Source organism: Cygnus olor, chromosome 3 (assembly GCF_009769625.2).
Source record: "Cygnus olor isolate bCygOlo1 chromosome 3, bCygOlo1.pri.v2, whole genome shotgun sequence".
Taxonomy (NCBI): Eukaryota; Metazoa; Chordata; class Aves; order Anseriformes; family Anatidae; genus Cygnus; species Cygnus olor.
Window position 1 is genome coordinate 62,599,322 of NC_049171.1, and position 19,402 is coordinate 62,618,723.

The 19,402-nt window shown below is 40.8% G+C and overlaps 1 protein-coding gene across 12 annotated transcripts in view; it reads right to left on the reverse strand.

The window, feature by feature from the left end:
• Positions 1 to 13,287, reverse strand: part of REPS1 (RALBP1 associated Eps domain containing 1) — a 66,855-nt gene extending 53,568 nt beyond the window's left edge. For 7 of the 12 annotated variants that reach the window (XM_040551482.1, XM_040551479.1, XM_040551478.1 and 4 more), the window contains exon 1: positions 12,930 to 13,286. In XM_040551482.1, the coding sequence (XP_040407416.1) occupies positions 12,930 to 13,082 (153 nt within the window). In that variant the 5' untranslated portion in view covers positions 13,083 to 13,286. Of the gene's footprint in view, positions 1 to 12,929 lie in introns of all 12 variants that reach the window. The other 5 variants (XM_040551481.1, XM_040551476.1, XM_040551475.1 and 2 more) reach the window with 2 other exon arrangements.
• Positions 13,288 to 19,402: the final 6,115 nt, after the last annotated feature.

Below are 19,402 nucleotides of genomic sequence, written 5' to 3' on the forward strand. Positions count from 1 at the left end.
AAAATAAAAAAAAAAAATCAAGGGATTGCTTCTCTGAGATTTGTTTTATGTTTAGGACTTTCATCTTCTTAGGACTATTGAAGATAAGGAATAAATTCCTTAAACTCTTCAAGGAATGCAGAGCCATCTTCAAGACAAAATGCTCTATTGCTGTTTTCACCTCCTTAGTTACGAGGATCCTGACATTACAGTACTGTGATTAACCAAGTTAATGCCAACAACTCTGTGAAGTTCCGGAATAGCTTGAAACTGTTGATACAAAAATCAGTGCAGTGGCTGTCAATTAGGAAGTTGCACACAGTGCATTTGCATGTTGCAAAGAGGTAACAGTAGCATTAACAATATTAGGAGCTGGCACAGATCAGACGTATATAGGAAGTAGTATGTTGACAAAGGGCACCTCTTCAAGCACATACTTTCTAGAACTCTTACTGGTTTCAAGCAAGAGGTCCTTGGACTTGGAAATGATTGTGAACTGAAAAAAATGAAAGGTTGAGAACTTTTTTAGAAATCCAGGTGAAGTGGAACAAATCACATCTATCAAAATGTACCTCTCAGACCTCAGAAAACCTCTCTGGGAAAGTTTCCCAGATTATCACAGTCCCATGCATCCAGGCTCTTTTACAAGGCAAATCAAGCCCACAATCTGTAAACATTATTTATACAAAAGTACAACAGTTTCTAACTTCTTCAACGGTAAGGCAGTAAAGGAAATAAGATGCATGCCACCTACATAGTAAAGATAAAAATCTTTCACCTGCTTGGAGAGAGTTACTAAAGAACTAACCATTCCATAAAAGAGGGCTGTAAGAAGCAAGACTGAGGCACTTCTCAAGGCTGGCAGTGACAACACACATGGTGGATGGTGAGAGGAGGGAGTGAACAAAATCTCCGGTGGACCTTCTGTAACATGTCAACCTAACTAGGATGTTAACACAAGTCTGATACCCACTAAAAGCATATAGACACAAAGTTATTTTTACTTTATAGATACGTGTATACAAATCACATATGGATATTAAGAAAGAAGCAGAACTGGGATTCAGAATAAACATTTTGGTCCCAATTTTATAAACAGATTATTAATTTGGAGTATTCTAGTAGTCCTGTTGTGACTGCATTTTCTTATTGGTATAAACCTTTTTTTTTTTAAATCATAAACACAAAGAAACAATGCACATTATCACAGAATGGTTGAAGGTGGAAAGGACCTCTGGAGATAATCCAGTCCAACCACGCTGGCTCAAAGCAGGCTCAGCTACTGCAGGTTGCTTGGGACCATGTCCAGTTGTGTTTGGAGTATATCCAAGGAGGGAGACTCTACAGCCTCTCTGAGCAACCTCTGCCAGTGTTCAGTAAACCTTAGAGTAAGAAAGTTTTCTCTTAGGTTTAAATGAAACAATTACCAGGAATTATATCCTATAAACTATGCACCAGAGGTGCAACACAAGTTTTCTCGTAAGTTTGTATCAGATACTGTAAAAACTAAAGTTAAACCAGACCATATGAGCACACTGGTGCTTCAGTACTCAGTACATGATATTCCAGTTTTGCTACATGTATTGACCATAATTTTTTAATGAAAAACAAGCAATACATTCAAAAACAAGCTAAGGATCTACACTTCAGACAAAAAAATAAAAAACAGAATAACCTGTACTCTGTTTTTAAGTAATTTAATAAAAATGCAACTATGATTACAGAATGATTTTGATTCACAGTTTAAAATAAAAAACATTGTGTCAATAGTGTTATTTCTGTCTCCCATATGCAGTCATTCTTTGATGAGTATCCTTTGATATCTCCAATGACACGAAGAGCTTTGCTCTTTGCGGACAAACATTAAACAGAAAATGACATGATACTGTCCAAATTAAAAGTATTGCACTACAGCCTCATATTGGGTACTAGAATATGCTGTCATACAAAGGTGCTCTTCTGAAGTCACAAAATCCACTCAACTCAGCTACAACAAAAATTAACCATAACTTGACAGTGTAATGTAATTTGGTATAAGGGAACTTGAAAAAATGTTTTAGTAACCTATACTGTAATCAGTGACCATCCCCGTACACAGAAGACCTAAGACCACCTATTTCCTGTGTTTTTTTCTGAATTGAATAAATCTTTCCTGACATTCGTTACCTTCTAATCTTGTTCTGCAGTCATCTTCAACAGATCAATTTCTGTGACTTCATTTAACTGGATCTATTTCACTAACTGCAGACCACTGTCTTCCAGCCTGACAGCTCTCCAACTAGTCTCTCTCAGCTATCATCAGCTTGACAAAACAACATCGATTAGTTATTATTAAGAATTTGGGAATTTCCTTCAGAAAAATCTCACTTGACAACAGGCAGCTTCTCAGATGCAAGACTTGTTTACAGCACCGTGTAGTAAGAACAAGACAGAGAACTGACAAGAGATCCTCCTTCCGATGAGTTATTTTTAACCAAGTCTCTGACCCAGTTCCCTGCAGGGCTCCACAAACCTTGGCACACAGGAAGAAAAATCTGAAGACAGGACAAACAAACTGCCACTAAGCGAAACAGTCCTAGTATTATTGCTCAGGATTCTACACTTCACCACTATTAGCAGTATCTGGCATATTTAAACAGACTTAAACCTACCTGAAGATCATTGCAAAATGCATTTATGAAGAAGCAGCTATATTTAATTCAGTAACTGTGAAGTAGAAAACATTCATGTGCTGAACAGCAAATATAATATTACCTAGATCTAATACATAGTTATTTTATTAGGTACTTACATATAGCGTTAAGTACACTCAGTTGATACTAAGAATTCCCACCTGCGGGTATATTTGGGACAGTGACGTACTTTGTTGCACAACGAATAGTAAGGTCTTCCTTTCAGGTCCTACTGACCATAGCAAGAAGAGGGATCTCGGTCAAAGCCACAAATCTGGCTTCAGAACACAGGCCTTTAAAGAAACAGAACCAATAGCACTGGAGTACTTCCAAGAAGATGCACGCACTCTGGCAATGAACTATTTTGTCTCCTACTGTCTCTATATATGGAGAGACATACTTATCTGTCCTTGATTTTCACACACTGCATGTAGCCATGGTGCAAGCAGACTGCTAGAGTACTTTCATGGAATATATTCTGCAACAAATAGCAATAAGAAAAACCTACTCATTAGCTCTGAGAATCAGTTCTCTATGGATAAAGCTAAACTTTCCCATTCCACAGGTCATTTCAGGTTCAAACATACATATGATTCAGAAGTTCCAGAATTAATCACGTCAGAAATAAAGAATTTAATTAGCTTTTATAAAAATGAGCCAGCATTTTAATTCTGAGGAATGACTCTGCTCCAGTATTTTGGAATTTGTAAAACAAGGGTGTCGACTCCCTGAATAAGGGTCAGCAGATTTGGAGTCACGCTTGCATTCTGTTAATAGAAAAGCAGCAGACAAAAAGCACTGAACATCTGAAATTCTGCTCTGACATACACATGAAATAAATGTATCTTTTAAGAAGTGAATGCATTGAACATTACAACTAAAAATTAATTCAGTGTTTTCACATACTGTACTAATTTTTGAACCGGTCATATTTTAGATCCTTCATTTCTAAATCAATATTTTTCACACGTCTTTATTATTTATCATTGTTTCACACTGATGGGTAGGCTTAGCACCACCACAGTTCTCTCGCTCCCCCTTCTCAAATGGAGGGGAAAAAATATGATAAAGGTCACAGACTGAGGTAAGAACAGGGGAATCACTCACCAATTACCATCAAAGGCAAAACTGACTCAGTGTAGGGAGATTACTGAGATTTACTGCCTACTGGTAACACGCTAGACCAGCGAGAATTAAAAGCAAACTAAAAACACCTTCTCCCCATCCACCCCCTTCAATCTCTCACCCTAAGCAGCGCAGGGGAATGGTGGTTGCAGCCAGTCCCAAACACTTTGTCTTTGCTGCTCCTTCATCCTCAAGGCTCTTCCCCTGCTCCAGCTTGGGTCCCTCCCATGGGATGCCATACTTCCTGAAGGGGGCTTCCCACAGGCTGCAGTTCAAGAACTGCTCCAATATGGGTCCATATCATGGGGTCCATCCTTTAGGAGCAGACTGCTCCAGCAAAGATACCCCAAGGGCAGCAACTCCAGCCAGATCTCCTGCTCCACCAGGGGCTCCTCTCCGGGCTGCAGCGTGGAGATCTGCTCCATGTGGGACCCATGGGCTGCAGGGGGACAGCCTGCTCCACCAGGGGCCTCTCCACAGGCCGCAGGGGAACTGGTGCTGCCTGCCTGGAGCACACGTGTTTGAACTACACAAGTTCAAAATGGTGATTTGGAGGGGGCCTCCCTCCAAAGACTACTGATCTAGAGCCACAGACTGTCCCAGAGGGCTAACTCTTTAACCAGTTATTGCCAAGTATCCTCAAAAATAGGACAAAGAAGCATATCCTTCCTGACTTGGTTAATAGGATCAAAGGAAAATCCAGATAGACAGATGAACACTCACTTAGAAAGCAACTATTGTCCTCCCAAGTAAAGGAGTACAAAGCCATAGCTGGAAGACTGGAAAAACTGAAGGTAGAGTTGCTCTCTGCTCGCCCCCAAGATGTTCTCTACCGCTGTTCTTCTGGTAGAGCAGGTGCTCATGTGAAAAAGGTACCTATGATCAGCAACAATAACAAAGCAGCAAGGAGATTTCAGAATAAAAAGAAAAATGAAGCAGCAAAACACAGCCCAGAAAAGCCACTTTCAATTCTTGACACTGAATGAGAGGTTCTTTTAAAAGGAGATGCACCACATACCTGCCTCTTCCTATGCAATTTTACATCGCTGCTTAACCTAAATAACTCTTCCCTCAGACACACCACTGTTGTGTGGCTCCTTCTCTGCTCTCAGTTGCACAATTCCCCCTTCCTGAGCACTGGCTGATTCTCATGTCTGATCGCAGTGTGATTACTCAGTAAGCCTGCAAAAAGTGACAGTTATCTGTTGTTTTATTAAACTGAATCCTTTTAGTTTAAAGCCAATAAACACTTCAGCAGCTACAAGACACATGGGAGCATGTGGTTGGCAGCAATGATTTGTTCATTTGCCTTTAAACTTCTCGCAAGGCTGCAGCTTTCAGAAAGTTGTGTGCTTTGCATTTAAGAGGTGCCGAAAAGGTAGAAATGAGGCAACTGAACAGAACGTCACTGCAAGATCCACAAAGTACTGTATGCCTTGCCCAAATAAACCACCTATAGATAGAGGAAATATATTCACACACCAGGTTATGGAGAATTCCCCTCAAAACAAGGATGTCTCTCTCCTTTCTCCTGGTGGTGCCATGAAGAATTCAAGCAATGGGAGAGGAGGAAACACACACTTCAGCACCAACTCGCAATGACTGAGTCAGTCTGTGACAATGTGAGACTCCCAGGATGACTCCATCATACTCAAGTGATTGTATTTTCTAGAACAAATGATAACAGCCAAAGCATCAATACAAGCACTGAAAAAGCAGACAACTTCAGCAGGTAATGAAGAAGTATTGCATTTTACAGCAATATATTTAGCATTTCAAAGTATTACTACAATAATAAATCTTGCAAGTTTCTTCATGGGAGGTCACGTGGATGTTCTAACTGCAGATGTTCCTGCCATGCAACTGCAAAACTTCTTCGAAATCGCTAAATGCTGAACAAAACAGCATGCATTTGATTTTGATTCCTTTCAGACCTCATATATGGTTGAAACATTCCACTGATTGATATTCCTTGTTAGTTATTTCTTTACTTTTTGGACTTTAGTATTTTCACCAAAAGTCATCTTTCATCACTACACCAGAAGAAACATGAAACAGAAAAGCCTCAAAGAGTGAACACAACCTACTGGCTTTTCACTAATGTAAAATGAAAATTAAGACGTTCTCCATCCCAGAATTAGTGGAGACACAGTGGCCTGGCCAAACAGGACTGCTCGATCAGTCTTGTTATACCTGAGCACTTCTTCAAGTTCACATGAAGCTACTGTGCCCGCTACTTCGTGCTGCTCTCCCATCTATGTCTGTTTTCCTCAGAGTATTAACCTGACAGTACTGATCAGTTTCTTAGCTTTGCACTGCTTTCCTTCTCCCAAAAAGGTCTACAAGCCTTAATGTCTACCAAAGTTGAAACAAAACCTAATTAAAATTCTAAGAACTGCACATTTATAGGGCTCTATTTGAGACTTAGAGCTACTAACAAACACTATGTTCTTAAATGACTTAAGACATTTTATTTCTGAAAAACAAGTTGCACGCGTCACTGCTGTAAGAACAGGCTTTTCTACACAATCATGACTAATTTTCTGAAGCAGCAGTAAGTCAGCACCCAATGCTAGATTTTGTACAGCCCAGTGCTGGTCACTCTCTTCTGGGGTTACTGAAGTTGAAAGAGACGCATTTAAAGTGGAGCCTCCTAGCTGCTCTGATAATATACTTCAAGAGCATTTTAGATCTCGTAAGTTAATCGTTCCAGAAATTCAGGTCAGACTGTTTTTTTTTCCAAGTCCTTTAACCTATCAAAACACTGTTTCTATACTGAGACAGGCACGTCTAAGTTTTAATGTACTTTTTGTATAACAAGTGCAAGGGATAATCTAACTCTTTGGACACCAACCCCACTTGGAAAATCACAGGTCACAAACGCAAGAACCAGCTCCCTTAGTGCTTGACTGAAAGAAAAACACTGCTGCCTTAATAATATCCCTGTGGTCTAAAGAAACGATAAAGGTAAGAGAACAAGTACGAAATACGTCTTCCTGGTAACCATTCCTGGAACTCCAGCAAAAAAAAGTCTGACAGACAATATGTTGCTCCCATGTGGAAAGTCCTCAAAACTTTAGTATTAAAGAATCATCTTTACAGGAAAAACATCAAGTTTACAAGTTTTGTACTTGTTAACTTGATTCTAAGACAGATGCATTTGTCACAAAAGGCTCTGATATTTGAATCATAGAATGGTTTGGATTGCAAGGGACCTTAAAGATCACCTAATTCCTGATTTTTAATGGGTATTAATCACCCCTACTGTGCTCTGATGGCACATTTAAAAAACTGTCTTCAAACAAAGCTGAGCTGTGACACTCAAAATTAGCTGAATGCTGTGCTGGCACATGGAATTATGAAGGGGTCATTTACTACGGAAGTGACTATACATTATGAATTCCAGTCAATTTCAAAAGCTTAAAAACAATTACACTGAGAAACCAGCTGAAAACAAATGCAAGTCTAATAGACCTTATCTACAGTACTGAAGTTTTGCCATCAGCTTCCTGCCTTTGGTTTGAAAAACAATAATTATTCTCTGACTAAATGCTAAGTGAGATATGAGACTACTCAAACTAATTAACTGCAAAGAGAAATTGATTTGCAGCCCAGCACAGTCTCTATGAAGGTAACAGCATTCACGCAAAACATTTTTACCAGAATTCTACAGAAAATGCAAAGCACAATGCACAGGATACAAATCTAGGCATCGCTTCTGGCATTAGCAAGAAGTAGACTGCTTAAATACCTCATCTTTACAGAGAAAGAAATCTAACTTACTGCTCAGCTGGAAGAAGAATACTCCACCACAACAGCATTTTAGGAAAAAGATATAAAATTCACAAATTGAATGTTCTTAGCTGTAGATCCAGGCACTGCTTCTATTTACAAGATTTCTAACAACTCATTTCCTAAATGAGAACTGGCATACAAAGCACATACAAACGTCCCTTAAATAAATATGATATAGATTATTTACATAGATTACATATCATCATAATTATAAAGGGCTACAGATGCAAGTTTTACTTGCTCAGGCTAACAAAAAAATAGCAGTTTTATTAGTAGTAATATAATCATATATTTCTACACTAGAAGAATGCCTTAATACTCAGCTGTTACAAATATGCCTCAGAAGAAATCTAATTTTGTTTTAAAATGCAGAAAACCTGTAAGCTTTACACTAAAAAAAATACAACCCCAAAGTGTATCAGTTGGATGCAATTAAGTGAAAATTGGGCTTGTTTTTTAAAATTGGGCTTGTTTGCAGTTTATGCAAAGATCATTATTAGGAGGAGAATGGTTTTTACACAGCATGCATTTTTTGAGAAGATCTGAAAGTGCTATAAATTTTTAAATATATTCCAAATCCAAACAGTTGAAAGGAAGGTACAGATTTGCACTGCACAAGAAATTCTAACTTCCTACCCCACCAGCTCTGAAAATATCATAATTCTGATTAATTTGCTGAATTTAAGTAGTCTTCTGCGTGTCTCCACCGCACAGGTAAACCTAAGCATGCCCTGGCTCAGCTTTCAGTTGCAGTTGGCGTTTAGTAAATTCTACTGATCTGATAAACAGGTAGTCTTTGTGTAGAGAAGTTCACTGAAACATTAATTGCAACAACAAAATCACCCTGAACAAAGTTTTATTTTCTTAGACTGCTGTTCTCTTTAATACCCAGCCTCGAACAAAGTAGCCAACATTTCAAACCCAAGAACCTGCCATTTCATTTTGCCATGTTCTGCCTGTGGACTGCAATTCCAACTGTAACTGCACCCCGTGCCGACAGGTGAACTCTGGCACCTTCGGAAACTGCCATTCCATGCTCTCTGCTCCCCGTGCTTGCCAAAAGCTATCACCCCAAGAACAACAGAAGACAGAAATCGTAGCTGACGAATTAGGCTTTACACTCGGATTCTGGACCTTACAGTGAAGCAGCTGCATCCCAGGTATGCACTTTCTTACAATTTTCCATGTGAAGGAAGCAAACTCTGACAGAGGGTAGAGGTAGGCAAGCAGTGGCAGTAATTTCTTTACCAATGACACAAGAATGATCAGAACTAATCTGTCTGTAAAGACTCCTTAGAAACATGCCTGAAATTGGCAAACAAGACAAAGACTAAAATAGGCTTAATATTATGTTTTTAATGAGTTAGTGCAACCACAGTTGTAATTGGAAAAAAATAGCATAACTGTATAATTCATCTGTCATTTCAAAGACTTTGTAACACAGAATTAGAAGTTGGGTAAGTACGGTATACAATGCCAACACTGAAGATTACAGTTCACTAGATTTCGAAAAAGTACATGCATTAAACATTTGTTGTTTAATGATAATGCTGTAATTTTAAAGTGAGATGCTTTGACTCACTTATTTCAGATGAGTATTATATGCACAACAGATCGTATTCTTGTCTTGCGAAGTTTCTATAATTCATAATCAAAGAGTGAAAGTTCAAACAAACGGGACAGCTGCTATACTAATCCCACACACAAATAATGAACTTCTCTTTTTTTCCCCCTTTTGTCTGACCATAGCTTTTACAAGCAACTTCACCGCTAGCACAGAGGAACCAGGAACAGACTTGAACAGCGTACCTACATTAGTATTTTAGGTCAGATGTGAGAAGCACTTTTGAAGCAGATCTTCTGATCACCCCCGCTGCTCTGGTTCACGCTCGGGAACCACCTCAGAACAGGCAACTGGATTTCTTTTGTGTGAAGTGAACCTAGAAGGCGCACTCTAGGAATGCACCTAATGAACTCCCGCTTACACTCACGCTGAGACATCATGCCAGAACTTTGTCAAAGCAAAGCCTGTGAAATGCATATACAGTGTCAGGTCCTCGGCATCTCTTGTGTTGCGCTGTATTGCTTGCTAACATAAACACCAATGCACAGGCAACTGAGCCATCAATCAGGCAGCTGAGACAAGCGAAAAAACAACAAAAAAAAGCGACAAAACTTCTGGCTAAACAAGCCCCCTGAACCAGCTCACTGTATGTTCAAAAGAATAAGGTAGTTCCAACTTCTGGTGGTTTAAGCTACCATGAAACTCGTGCTAAGTCAAAACTGAAATACCCAGCAACTATAAATGAGGAAGGTTCCCCTCTTTTCCTTTGTCAGCAAACAGTTTTCCTGCCTCTTTCTTTGTGCCAGTGCTAACATCCATTCAACCTCACCGTTAGGTGATACAGAGATAAAAAAATCAACAAAAACTGTGATTTTCTGCCTGTGTAGCCCCTGGAACCAGTGTAGTAGAACAGCATTGGATGGACATTGGTGTCTGTACAAGGGGAAGAAGCAGCAGGAGCACGTGGCCGGGGGAAGACCGAACCACCTCCTTCGGTGGCAGCTCACCACAGGACTGGTGTAACTGCGGAGTGGAACCATGCCCTGAGAGCAATTTTAAAACTCCTAACTGTTGTGAAGCAGCCCAACTTGTCATCTCAACACACACACTTTTATTCACCATTTTATGCAAATCTTCCACCTGAATGCTCATTTCAAGGATGTGCACAAAAAGGCAGAAATACAGGTTAATGAAAGGCCGGTGTCCTCACACGCGCAGTTAAGGTTGTAAGGCTGTCTGTGGTATTTACGCTGTGGTAACGATAAGGCTGTCCTTTCACGGATGCATACTATGTGGCAGGCTCCGCTTTTCATTCCAGTTTTTTGTTGCTTTGAGAGCATATGATTTATATACACCAATCATAACTGCTTCAGTCTTCCGCATGTTCATTTATTCCCATTTAACAGACAGCCGGTAGTATCCCTTGGAGCCAGAAATGAGAATGATTAAGAACACTTATTATAAGATCACGTATTAAATTTTCCTTTTGCAAGACAGAAAACTCAAACACAGCTTCTTGCAGGACAGGTTGCATGTGCAAACAGCCCCCAGACAGACTTGGGAACAAAACAAGTTACGGGTCTAAAAATGCAATTAAGTCACACATGCTCATTTTCAATAGGATCAACTCTAGATTATTCAAAGGTATCTACAGACCTATAGCACTGAAGAGAAAAAAACTCCTGTAGTTCCTCAAGACTACCTGGCGCCTGCAAGTTTGAAGAGCAGCAATTTTGCACTCTTGTATACCTACAACATACTTAGCATTTCACTTGACTAGCACTCCACTTGCATTCCAGGATTATATAAAAATCGGGTACCTGAATCAAGTTCCTTTCCCTCACAAACATCAGGTGCTTCAAATGAACAAGTAAGAACACGGTACCGTGTGGTTAAAGTAAAATTCCACCTCCATCATGGGGTTTCATTATCTCTTAAGCTTGTATCATCCTGAGTTTTTAGTTGCACATTCACAGCTTCTGAAGGAACAAATACACTTTCCCTCAAAAGAACACCCACCGCGTGTGCATTAAGCAGAGGTGCAGCCATATTTCAATGAGTAGGAAGAAGAGCTAGGCAACTAGATTCTCTCCCTCAGATACAAAGTACTTCACAGGTGACCAATAGCAATTGCGCAAGACATTTTAAATGGGTCAAACTACTAAGGGCATTTTGACCTTCTTTGCATTATTTACAGTTTCATTCCTCAAGCAATCTAACATCTTGTTTGCTGTTTTAATGGCAAGGTTTTCCTTGAGATCACCACAGAGAGAAGCCAGGTCTGCTTCTTAAGTTCACTTATTTAGAGCCCATGGAATGATGCCTGAGTAGTTTCTCTTTCCTTCATGATGCACTCCACTTGGCAAGAAAATATTTCACCTCCTTTGCGACAGATAAGGATATAATCTGCGGCCACTTCCATTCAAAATTCAAAGTGTCTCCAAGTTCTTGTACTAAATCCCTGCATAAAAATCTCCAGCATGAGCCTGGGTCACAGTGTAGAAAAAGTACGCAAGCTTTATGGAAAAAGAGATTTTAAATACAACAAACATGTAAACATTCACTTTCTCAGGATGATTCTTCTGTAACGTGTTGGCCACACGCGAAAAGGAGCAGTGGGCGGCCCCTGGGAAACCTCATTCCTAATACTGAACGTGCAGACTCTCTAACCATTAAGTCCAGTCTAACAAGTCATCAAATAAAAGATTACTAGTTTTACCAGTAAGAAGCATTTCTTATTCACCCCACTACTGCTACTTCATTTAAAAACACAACCGCCGACAACTATCATCTTTCATACTGAGGTGGAGTACATGATTCAGGGCACCTTAAATTCCTTTCAACTAAACAAGTTGCTTTTATGGGCCCAAAAGAGATCAGTAATCCTTGTTAAGGGTAAGTTTTCTCCTGAAATCTGGTACTCAACTGCTGAATGCTGAAACTTGTGTGCTGTATTTCTGACTACAGTAACTTCGGTGTTTTGTTAAAAGGGCAGCTTTTCTCACTAGGAACAGGACATAACTGCATAGAAGACAGAATGGACTGTGGGTAAAGCTGTATCCAAAAGAAGTTTGTAATTAATGTGTTATTTTGAGCCACCCTAAAACATGTTGAACACAGGGTACTCCAAAAGCCACAAACTATTGCAAAGAGGTATCGGTATGAATGGTCCACCGGGGACGCGTTCCTCAAGTGATTACAAGAGGCGCACCAGAGCAGACTTTTCTATGTCAGTGGCTCTGTACTACTACTACCACCTTTTAGATGTTACTTGGCCAAGGAAATAGCGTTACAAGTCTGTGTACACATACTGCAAGTGCGGACTTACGTCACTATTAGCACTCCATTTTTCATTGTTGGAAGTATTTTGATAACTACAGCTAATACCTGCCGGGAACAGAAGCTGTTCCAGAACCCAGCTGTTCTCCCGCCTTGCTCTTCACCGGCAGGCTGCGGGCCCAGCCTCCCCCCACACCCCCCAGACCCTTTTGGGGGCAAACCAACAGGCCGAGCGCCCCCACCAGCTGCAGGACACCCCCCCCCCAGACTCCCCCTCACCCCGGGGCCTGCTGCGAGGGCTGGGCCGTCCCCTCCCGCCCGGCCTCAGGTGGCGGCGGCCGGCTGGCCCCGGACAATAGCCCCGCACCCCCCGGCCCGAGCCCGGTGAAGGGAAGGGAAAAGATGGGAAGGGAAGGGTAGGGAAGGGAAGGGAGTGGCCGGGGCCGTCCCCCCGCGGGCAGTAGCGGCGGGGCGGTGCCGGGCTCCGCCGCCCCGCGGGGGGCCGCCAGGTCTACCTGCATCACCACGTCGTTGGGCAGCTGCGCGGCGCGGAAGAGCTCCAGGACGCGGCCGTTGGACGCCACCTTCTTGGTGCTCTCGGTGTCGCAGTAGGAGAAGAGGTCGCAGTAGTAGCGCTGCTCCGCCTCGCTCAGCGTCAGGCCCTCCATCTTACCCACCGGCTCCGCGCACCGCACCGCCGCCGCCACCACCACCGCCGCCGCCGCCGCCTCCCCGCATCCACTGGCTGGCGGCGAGAGGGGCGGGCGGGCGGAGGGGGGGCACCGGAGAGCGCACGGGGCCGCTCGGCTCGGCTCGGCCCGGCCCTGCCCGTCGGTGTGCCCGGCCACCACCGGCCGCCGCCGCCGCGCGCCCCCAGCCAACCGCCGCCGCCGCGCGCGAGCGGCCGCCCGCACCTTCCCCCCGCCAACCGCCCCCCGGCCCGCCCACACGGCGGCGCGCCTGCGCGCCCCCCTCCCCGCGCCTGCGCCCGGCCGGAGGGGTGGGGCTGGAGCCGTGTGGGCGGGGCTCGGAGGCACCGCCCCGCTTCCCCGAGGCCCGGATGAGCGGGGCCCGGCGCCGCAGCGCCCCCAGGCGGGAGGGAGGCGGGAGGCGGGCGGGGAGGGGGAGGCAGCGCCGCCATTTTTTTTCCTTTCCAGAGTGCTTTTGGTGTCTGGTGTGCTTCCCTTCAGCACTTCGTCCCTCTTCCCTGTCAACCGAACATGGTTTTGTTCTCAGCTTCAACCACGGACTCATCTTCCACTCTGTTTAAAATACGCTGTACATCCTCCTGGTACAAACTAAAACTTCTGATAAATTACCTTCATTAAAATAATAAAGGATCTTCCCCAAAATGCATCGTAATCAGCCTTTTGCAACCCCAAGTGATAGTAATGTTGAAACTACACAGTTTCTTAACATTTCAGATTCTCCACATTTCCCACTTACTTAAAATTCTTCAATATAGGCTATGCTGAAAACATAATTAACTTTTTGATATTATATCTGGTTATTATGATTTTATAGGCTGAGATAAGGCCAACTTAGCATCGTAGGTCACTTAATTGGAGCTACTTTGACATCAGAACCTCTGTAGTACAACAAACGTAACCTTTCTTTCACTGCCTAATTGCGCACTGCAATCCTATTAGTTTTACAGAGACGTTTGTAGAAGAGTTTTAAAGTACTTATTAGTAGACGATTGGGCTCCAAGTGCTTTTGCGTCACAAGTTCAGTGATTGTGTGCTAGCGTGGGCACTGGCACTGAAATATTAGTATATGTGTGTCTATAGCCGTAAACTTCACCATAAGCTAGGGTAAGGAGACACTGAAATAGTTGTATTTGTCAAAATAATTTTGCATGAGTTTTATGTCTAAAAATAATCTGAACACCTTATTTTAATTGAGTTACTATTTTACTGTTTGCAATTTTTGCACTGGGGACACTCTTGACATTAATGGCCGTTACTTGGCTGCAACAGTACGTGCAAGACACAAAGAATAACAGGGGGAGGAGATTCCCTAGAATGGACTATTTCTACAGCTCTAAATCCAGACAATGCTGAAATAAGTTTAATAAATGTATATTTCACTAAAACCATGATATGTCACGTCAAGGTGTGTGTGTGGGGGAACGTACTGGGCTTTTCACTGTGTATAGCACCACTATAAAGCTGTTTGTTTAGCTATTTTGTAGAACAGGTTGCTGGATCTCACTTCCAGTTCTCATACCATAACCTTTGTGCTAGTTCAAAGACTTAGCAGAAAGAATAAGAATGAAATGATATGTAGCAAATTAATTTCTAACTCCCGAGGAAGCATCGTTGCCTTAGAGTCCCAGTACAGTGTTTCAGTGTCTGGCTGGAGGATCTCCTTTCCCCCAGATTAGATGCTTGCTAATCTCCAATCCAAGGGGAGTTTTGCTGTTCAGAACATTACCTGTTCCCATTAGGTCAGCATCTACTGATAATAAAAAAAATAATAATAATTTCAGTGAATTCTCAGTGAGGATTTCTATCCTGTTTTATTTGCTGGGCAGTATGCAGTTTCCTACAGGATGGGCTGAGGAAAATACTATTAATGCATGTTTGTAAATTAGATTAATTTCTCCATATTTGCACTTTTCAGTGCAACCAACCTAAACAATGAGACCATATGTCTATTATTAGTTCCCTTGGTTTGGGAAGATCTGTATCACAGCATTTCCCAGTGTTCATATTAGATATGCAAAGAAGGAGGTTTCTGGAAAAATCCCCACCAAAATATATAATCAGTCATACTTTCATTTTTGATATAGTAAATTCAGTCTATCGTACATGAAAAACTTGATTAACTGCCTTGAATTATGATTTCAAGATAGCAAGAGGATGAACTCTCTTGGCTTTTAAAGTATTGTACCTTTCATTCTCTCTTTTTAATATATCTTAGAATTTAGAGTCCTGACCAGCTAAGAGTTAAGTCATTCTCCACCTGGTATTTTATTTTCTATGATTCAACTATTAAATGACATATTGGTACTGAAGTAATCATCCTTTTAAGGGATCAAAGTCAGAGAAAATCATCATCATGGGAAGGTCAAGTCTAATGATCCAATTAATGGAAGGAAGTGCAAAGGTATTTTGCTGCCCATCACAACTCTTATAATCAGAGCCAAATTATATACATCAATAAAACTTTTTTTTTTTTTAATTTTAGAAAAAGAATACATCTTGATATGTGACCAGAAATATGTGTGTCCATGGCTACTAAAAAATGTAAAAGAAAAAATGTAAAAGCAGTATTTTACTCATTTAAGGGAAGTGCCAGTTAAAACACTGTTCAGGTTTCTGTATATTTTATCAGCTGTGAAATTAGTACTGGTTTCTAGAAACTAGTTGCTACACATGTCGAGACTCATTTCTAAAGATAAACATAACTCAAACATACACATAAGCAGGGTCTAGTCTTCACCAGGTACAGTGGGAATGCGATGTCTAGGATCTACCTGGTTTTGATGGGCCTCTGATCTCTGAGTTCTGACAACAGTGAATCAGAACTGCACTCGTGCACTACCCTTGCTTGCAGGAAAGTATGTTATATGCTCAGATACTGTGTTTTTAAATTAAAACAACTTTAAATAACTTCCAACCTTTTAAAATATGTATTGGGGTTCACTTTCCATCTCGCACCCGGTTCCCCAAGTTTATTAAAATGACCCTGAGGTTATTTGTCATTCTAAATTCTTTCACATACATAATGCTGTGGAGCAGGTTTTACAATCTCTGTCAATATACTCCTTTACTTACAGCTCATCAGGAGCTACAGAAACTTGTTCTATCCTGATCCTTCCGTGAAAAGATGAGTAGATTAAGGCTAGAAATGAATGTGAGGTGTTTAAAAAAAAACCTGCTGCCTCTGACTTCAGAGTTGTTTTTGTTGTTACTGTCTGCTCTTTTCAAAAAGAAGGTGCTTTTGGAGGTGGCATATTTTATTTCCAGACAGAAGAATATTTTCAGAATGGCGTTAACATTTATAAATGGAAGAAGGCCTGTTCTGCTTTTCTAAAAGCCTTCTTTTTTCCTTTGGCTAGAAGCTACATTTTAATGCAAAATTTGTCACTTTACAGGTATCTGTACCTACACTTTTGTACATTTCTGGAGGTACGTTACAGTTTGTAACCTCTTTCCATCCTTGATGGAAATGCAATCCTTCCATTTGTACAATTTCAAAAAATGTCGCTTTATGGTAAGGTTACACCTGCCACTTATTTTACTTTCTATGAAATAGCATCCATATTTCACAGAGTCTACCCTCTTTTCTACCAGCCCTGCTGCGGTTGTTTCTCCATCAAAAGGGTGTTCCACATTTAAGACTATGAAATTTTCATTGGTGGATGAAAAAATTATTTCCATACAGAGAGCCAGTCCCAACACGGGGGTGTTGTTTTTTCCTTCTGTACAAGGTGAGGGCCTTTGCAAGGAGTGTTCAGCAAGCAAAGAGGATCTGGAGCAATTTTGTTACTCACCACAAAGTGGTCATTCTGGTCCCTCCTGCACCTCTGTGCAAGTACATCCCGTAAGGGCAAATAATAGCTTTTTCTCAGCAGCCTTTCCAGGGTGTTGTGTCACCATTGAAATATGTACGGGATCCTGGCTGGAGACATCTACTATCTGTGGAGTATTTCATAGTATTTCTTTTTGTAAATTTCCACAATGGAAGATGTGTAATACCTTTTCTGTATCATTTGCCATTGCATCTGCTCAGTTTTCCCTGCTCTCTCCAGTAAGCTTTTAATTTGTATAAATCTATAATAGCCCCTATAGAAGTTTCACTTATTTCAGAAATTAACCCCTTTTCTCCTTCATCCAAATATGTCAAGTGGTTGAAAGGAGTAAGAAATCAAATTAAAGCCTCTAAAGGAAAACATATTTGATTAAAAAAAAAGGAGAAAAACAAACACCTTGAAGTGGAAGATACTGGAAAAGAGAAGCCTTTACTCCTTTACGATTTGGGCAGATTTCTACCTCAGATTTCATACCTGCACCTTAAAAGCTGCGGGGCACTTATCCTCACCCCACCACAGCTGTGTGTTTGATCACTTCCAGAGAGGAACTCTGATAGAGAATGAGTGAAGGGAGAAGGTCTTTTCACATTTACCTCTACCTCAAAAGCCTGAGCAGCTGGTCAAATCCCACCTCTCTTTAGATTTAAAAACTATCATTGTTTCTTCCAAAAGGAGAGGATGTCTTCTGCTCGCATTAAACTACCAAATAAGTTTCTTGTTAGAGAAATTAAAACTCCTTTGAAAGCCTTTCAATATTTAACTCAAAATCCATCTGGTCTTGTTGCCGTATTTATTTACAGATTATTCTTGCCAGTGTCTACATCCTCTTTTATAAATACAGCCTGTATTTATAATTCAGTAGCATCAGGAGGAGTAAGATGCTTCAATTTTTCTTTGTTCTTTATGGTATTATCTAATGTACATAATTCTGTATAAAATTCTTTATATATTGATAAAATGAAGTTTGATAAGGTTTTAATCAAATTACTTTTTCCTTCATACATTTGGGTTACTTTTGCTGTCCCTCAATGTCTTTCTTTGTATTGAAGTCCCCCTAGCTGGGGCTTACATTACTGAAGCCCCAGCTGGTCTGAATGCATTCTTATACCCCCTTCACTATCTTATTTTCTTGGCTCTTGGCTCTCTCTGGGTTCTTAAGCAGTTTCCATTGTTCTCCTACTTTTTTCTCTTTCCTCTTGCCCCCTGAATGTGGAAGTGCACTCCAACTTGCTGATGGAAGAGGATGTTATTCCTCCCTACCTTAAGTAATTACCTCCATCAGGGAGGATTGTTAATGGCTATTTCAAGAAACTTCTGGCACATTGCTGAATTTCTCAGAAATTGGTTACTAGGTGGGAAGAAGTGCTGAAAGCTAAATTTCACCTCTTTATTTGTTTCCCATATTACACATATACCCCTCTTTCCTTTTCCTACTCTCTGCTTTAGCTGTATGCATAATTGTAATACTCCTTTCCCATTTCATTTATGTTTCAGTTTCCATCTTACTGTTTTTCTTCCTTAACCATTTTCAGTTAAAATCAGTTACTCAGTGGTGATGGTTTCCCCCTTTCTCCTTCTGCATTTTATTTCCTCCCACTAGCAACACAATCTTCCAAGATGCTAATGGTCTTGGGATTTGTACTCCAACTCATCTTTTCCTTGTGCTTTGGTACCTTCTCTCTTCTGGATTCACCAGCTTGTTATTTCACAGTGGGATTCTGCCTCTTGGTCAACACTTGACTCAGCCTGTTCTTTGAGCTGTTTTCCATTAATATCAGTTTTCCAAGGATTTTAAGTCCTTCCTTTTTCTCCATAGTGATGTGGGTTGCTCTTGATATGTTAAGATAAATAAAAAATGAACCTCCTACTAAGTCTTACATTTGTTTATGATAACAATGAGCTAGTCTATGTCTTTTTACTGAAGCCCTCTAGATCAAAAATGTCTCAACCTGCTTTCAAATCTGTTTCTTTTGTTAAAAACAACACAGATATTAATGATTTTTGCCTGATCTTTGGGTTGCATATAGGAGGAATATTAAGAATTCTGTGTGCTTCATCTGTGGTGACTGTAGGAAAGAGTCTAATAATTAAATGTCTCTCTCTATTGCTTTCCTTTAATGTATTTTACAGGCTCATTTCTTCGCACAGCAAAGTATACAGAACATACACAGAACTGAAACTTCTCTTTGCATTGAGTTACTCAAGATGTCAGAGAAGAAAGATGAAGTTTTCCTTTATAAATAATTCCTAAAGCAAAGCTCTTACCATAATAACTTCCTGCTAAACTTGACTCAGTTAGCAAATGCTAATGACAATCCTGTATGTAATGTGAAATCAAGAAATGTTCTTTGAACTGAACCTATTATTTGATCAGAGTGGATATACACTTAATTACCACACATTTGAATGTTTTTAAAGAAATTGCATTTCTTTATTTTTGAAACATCA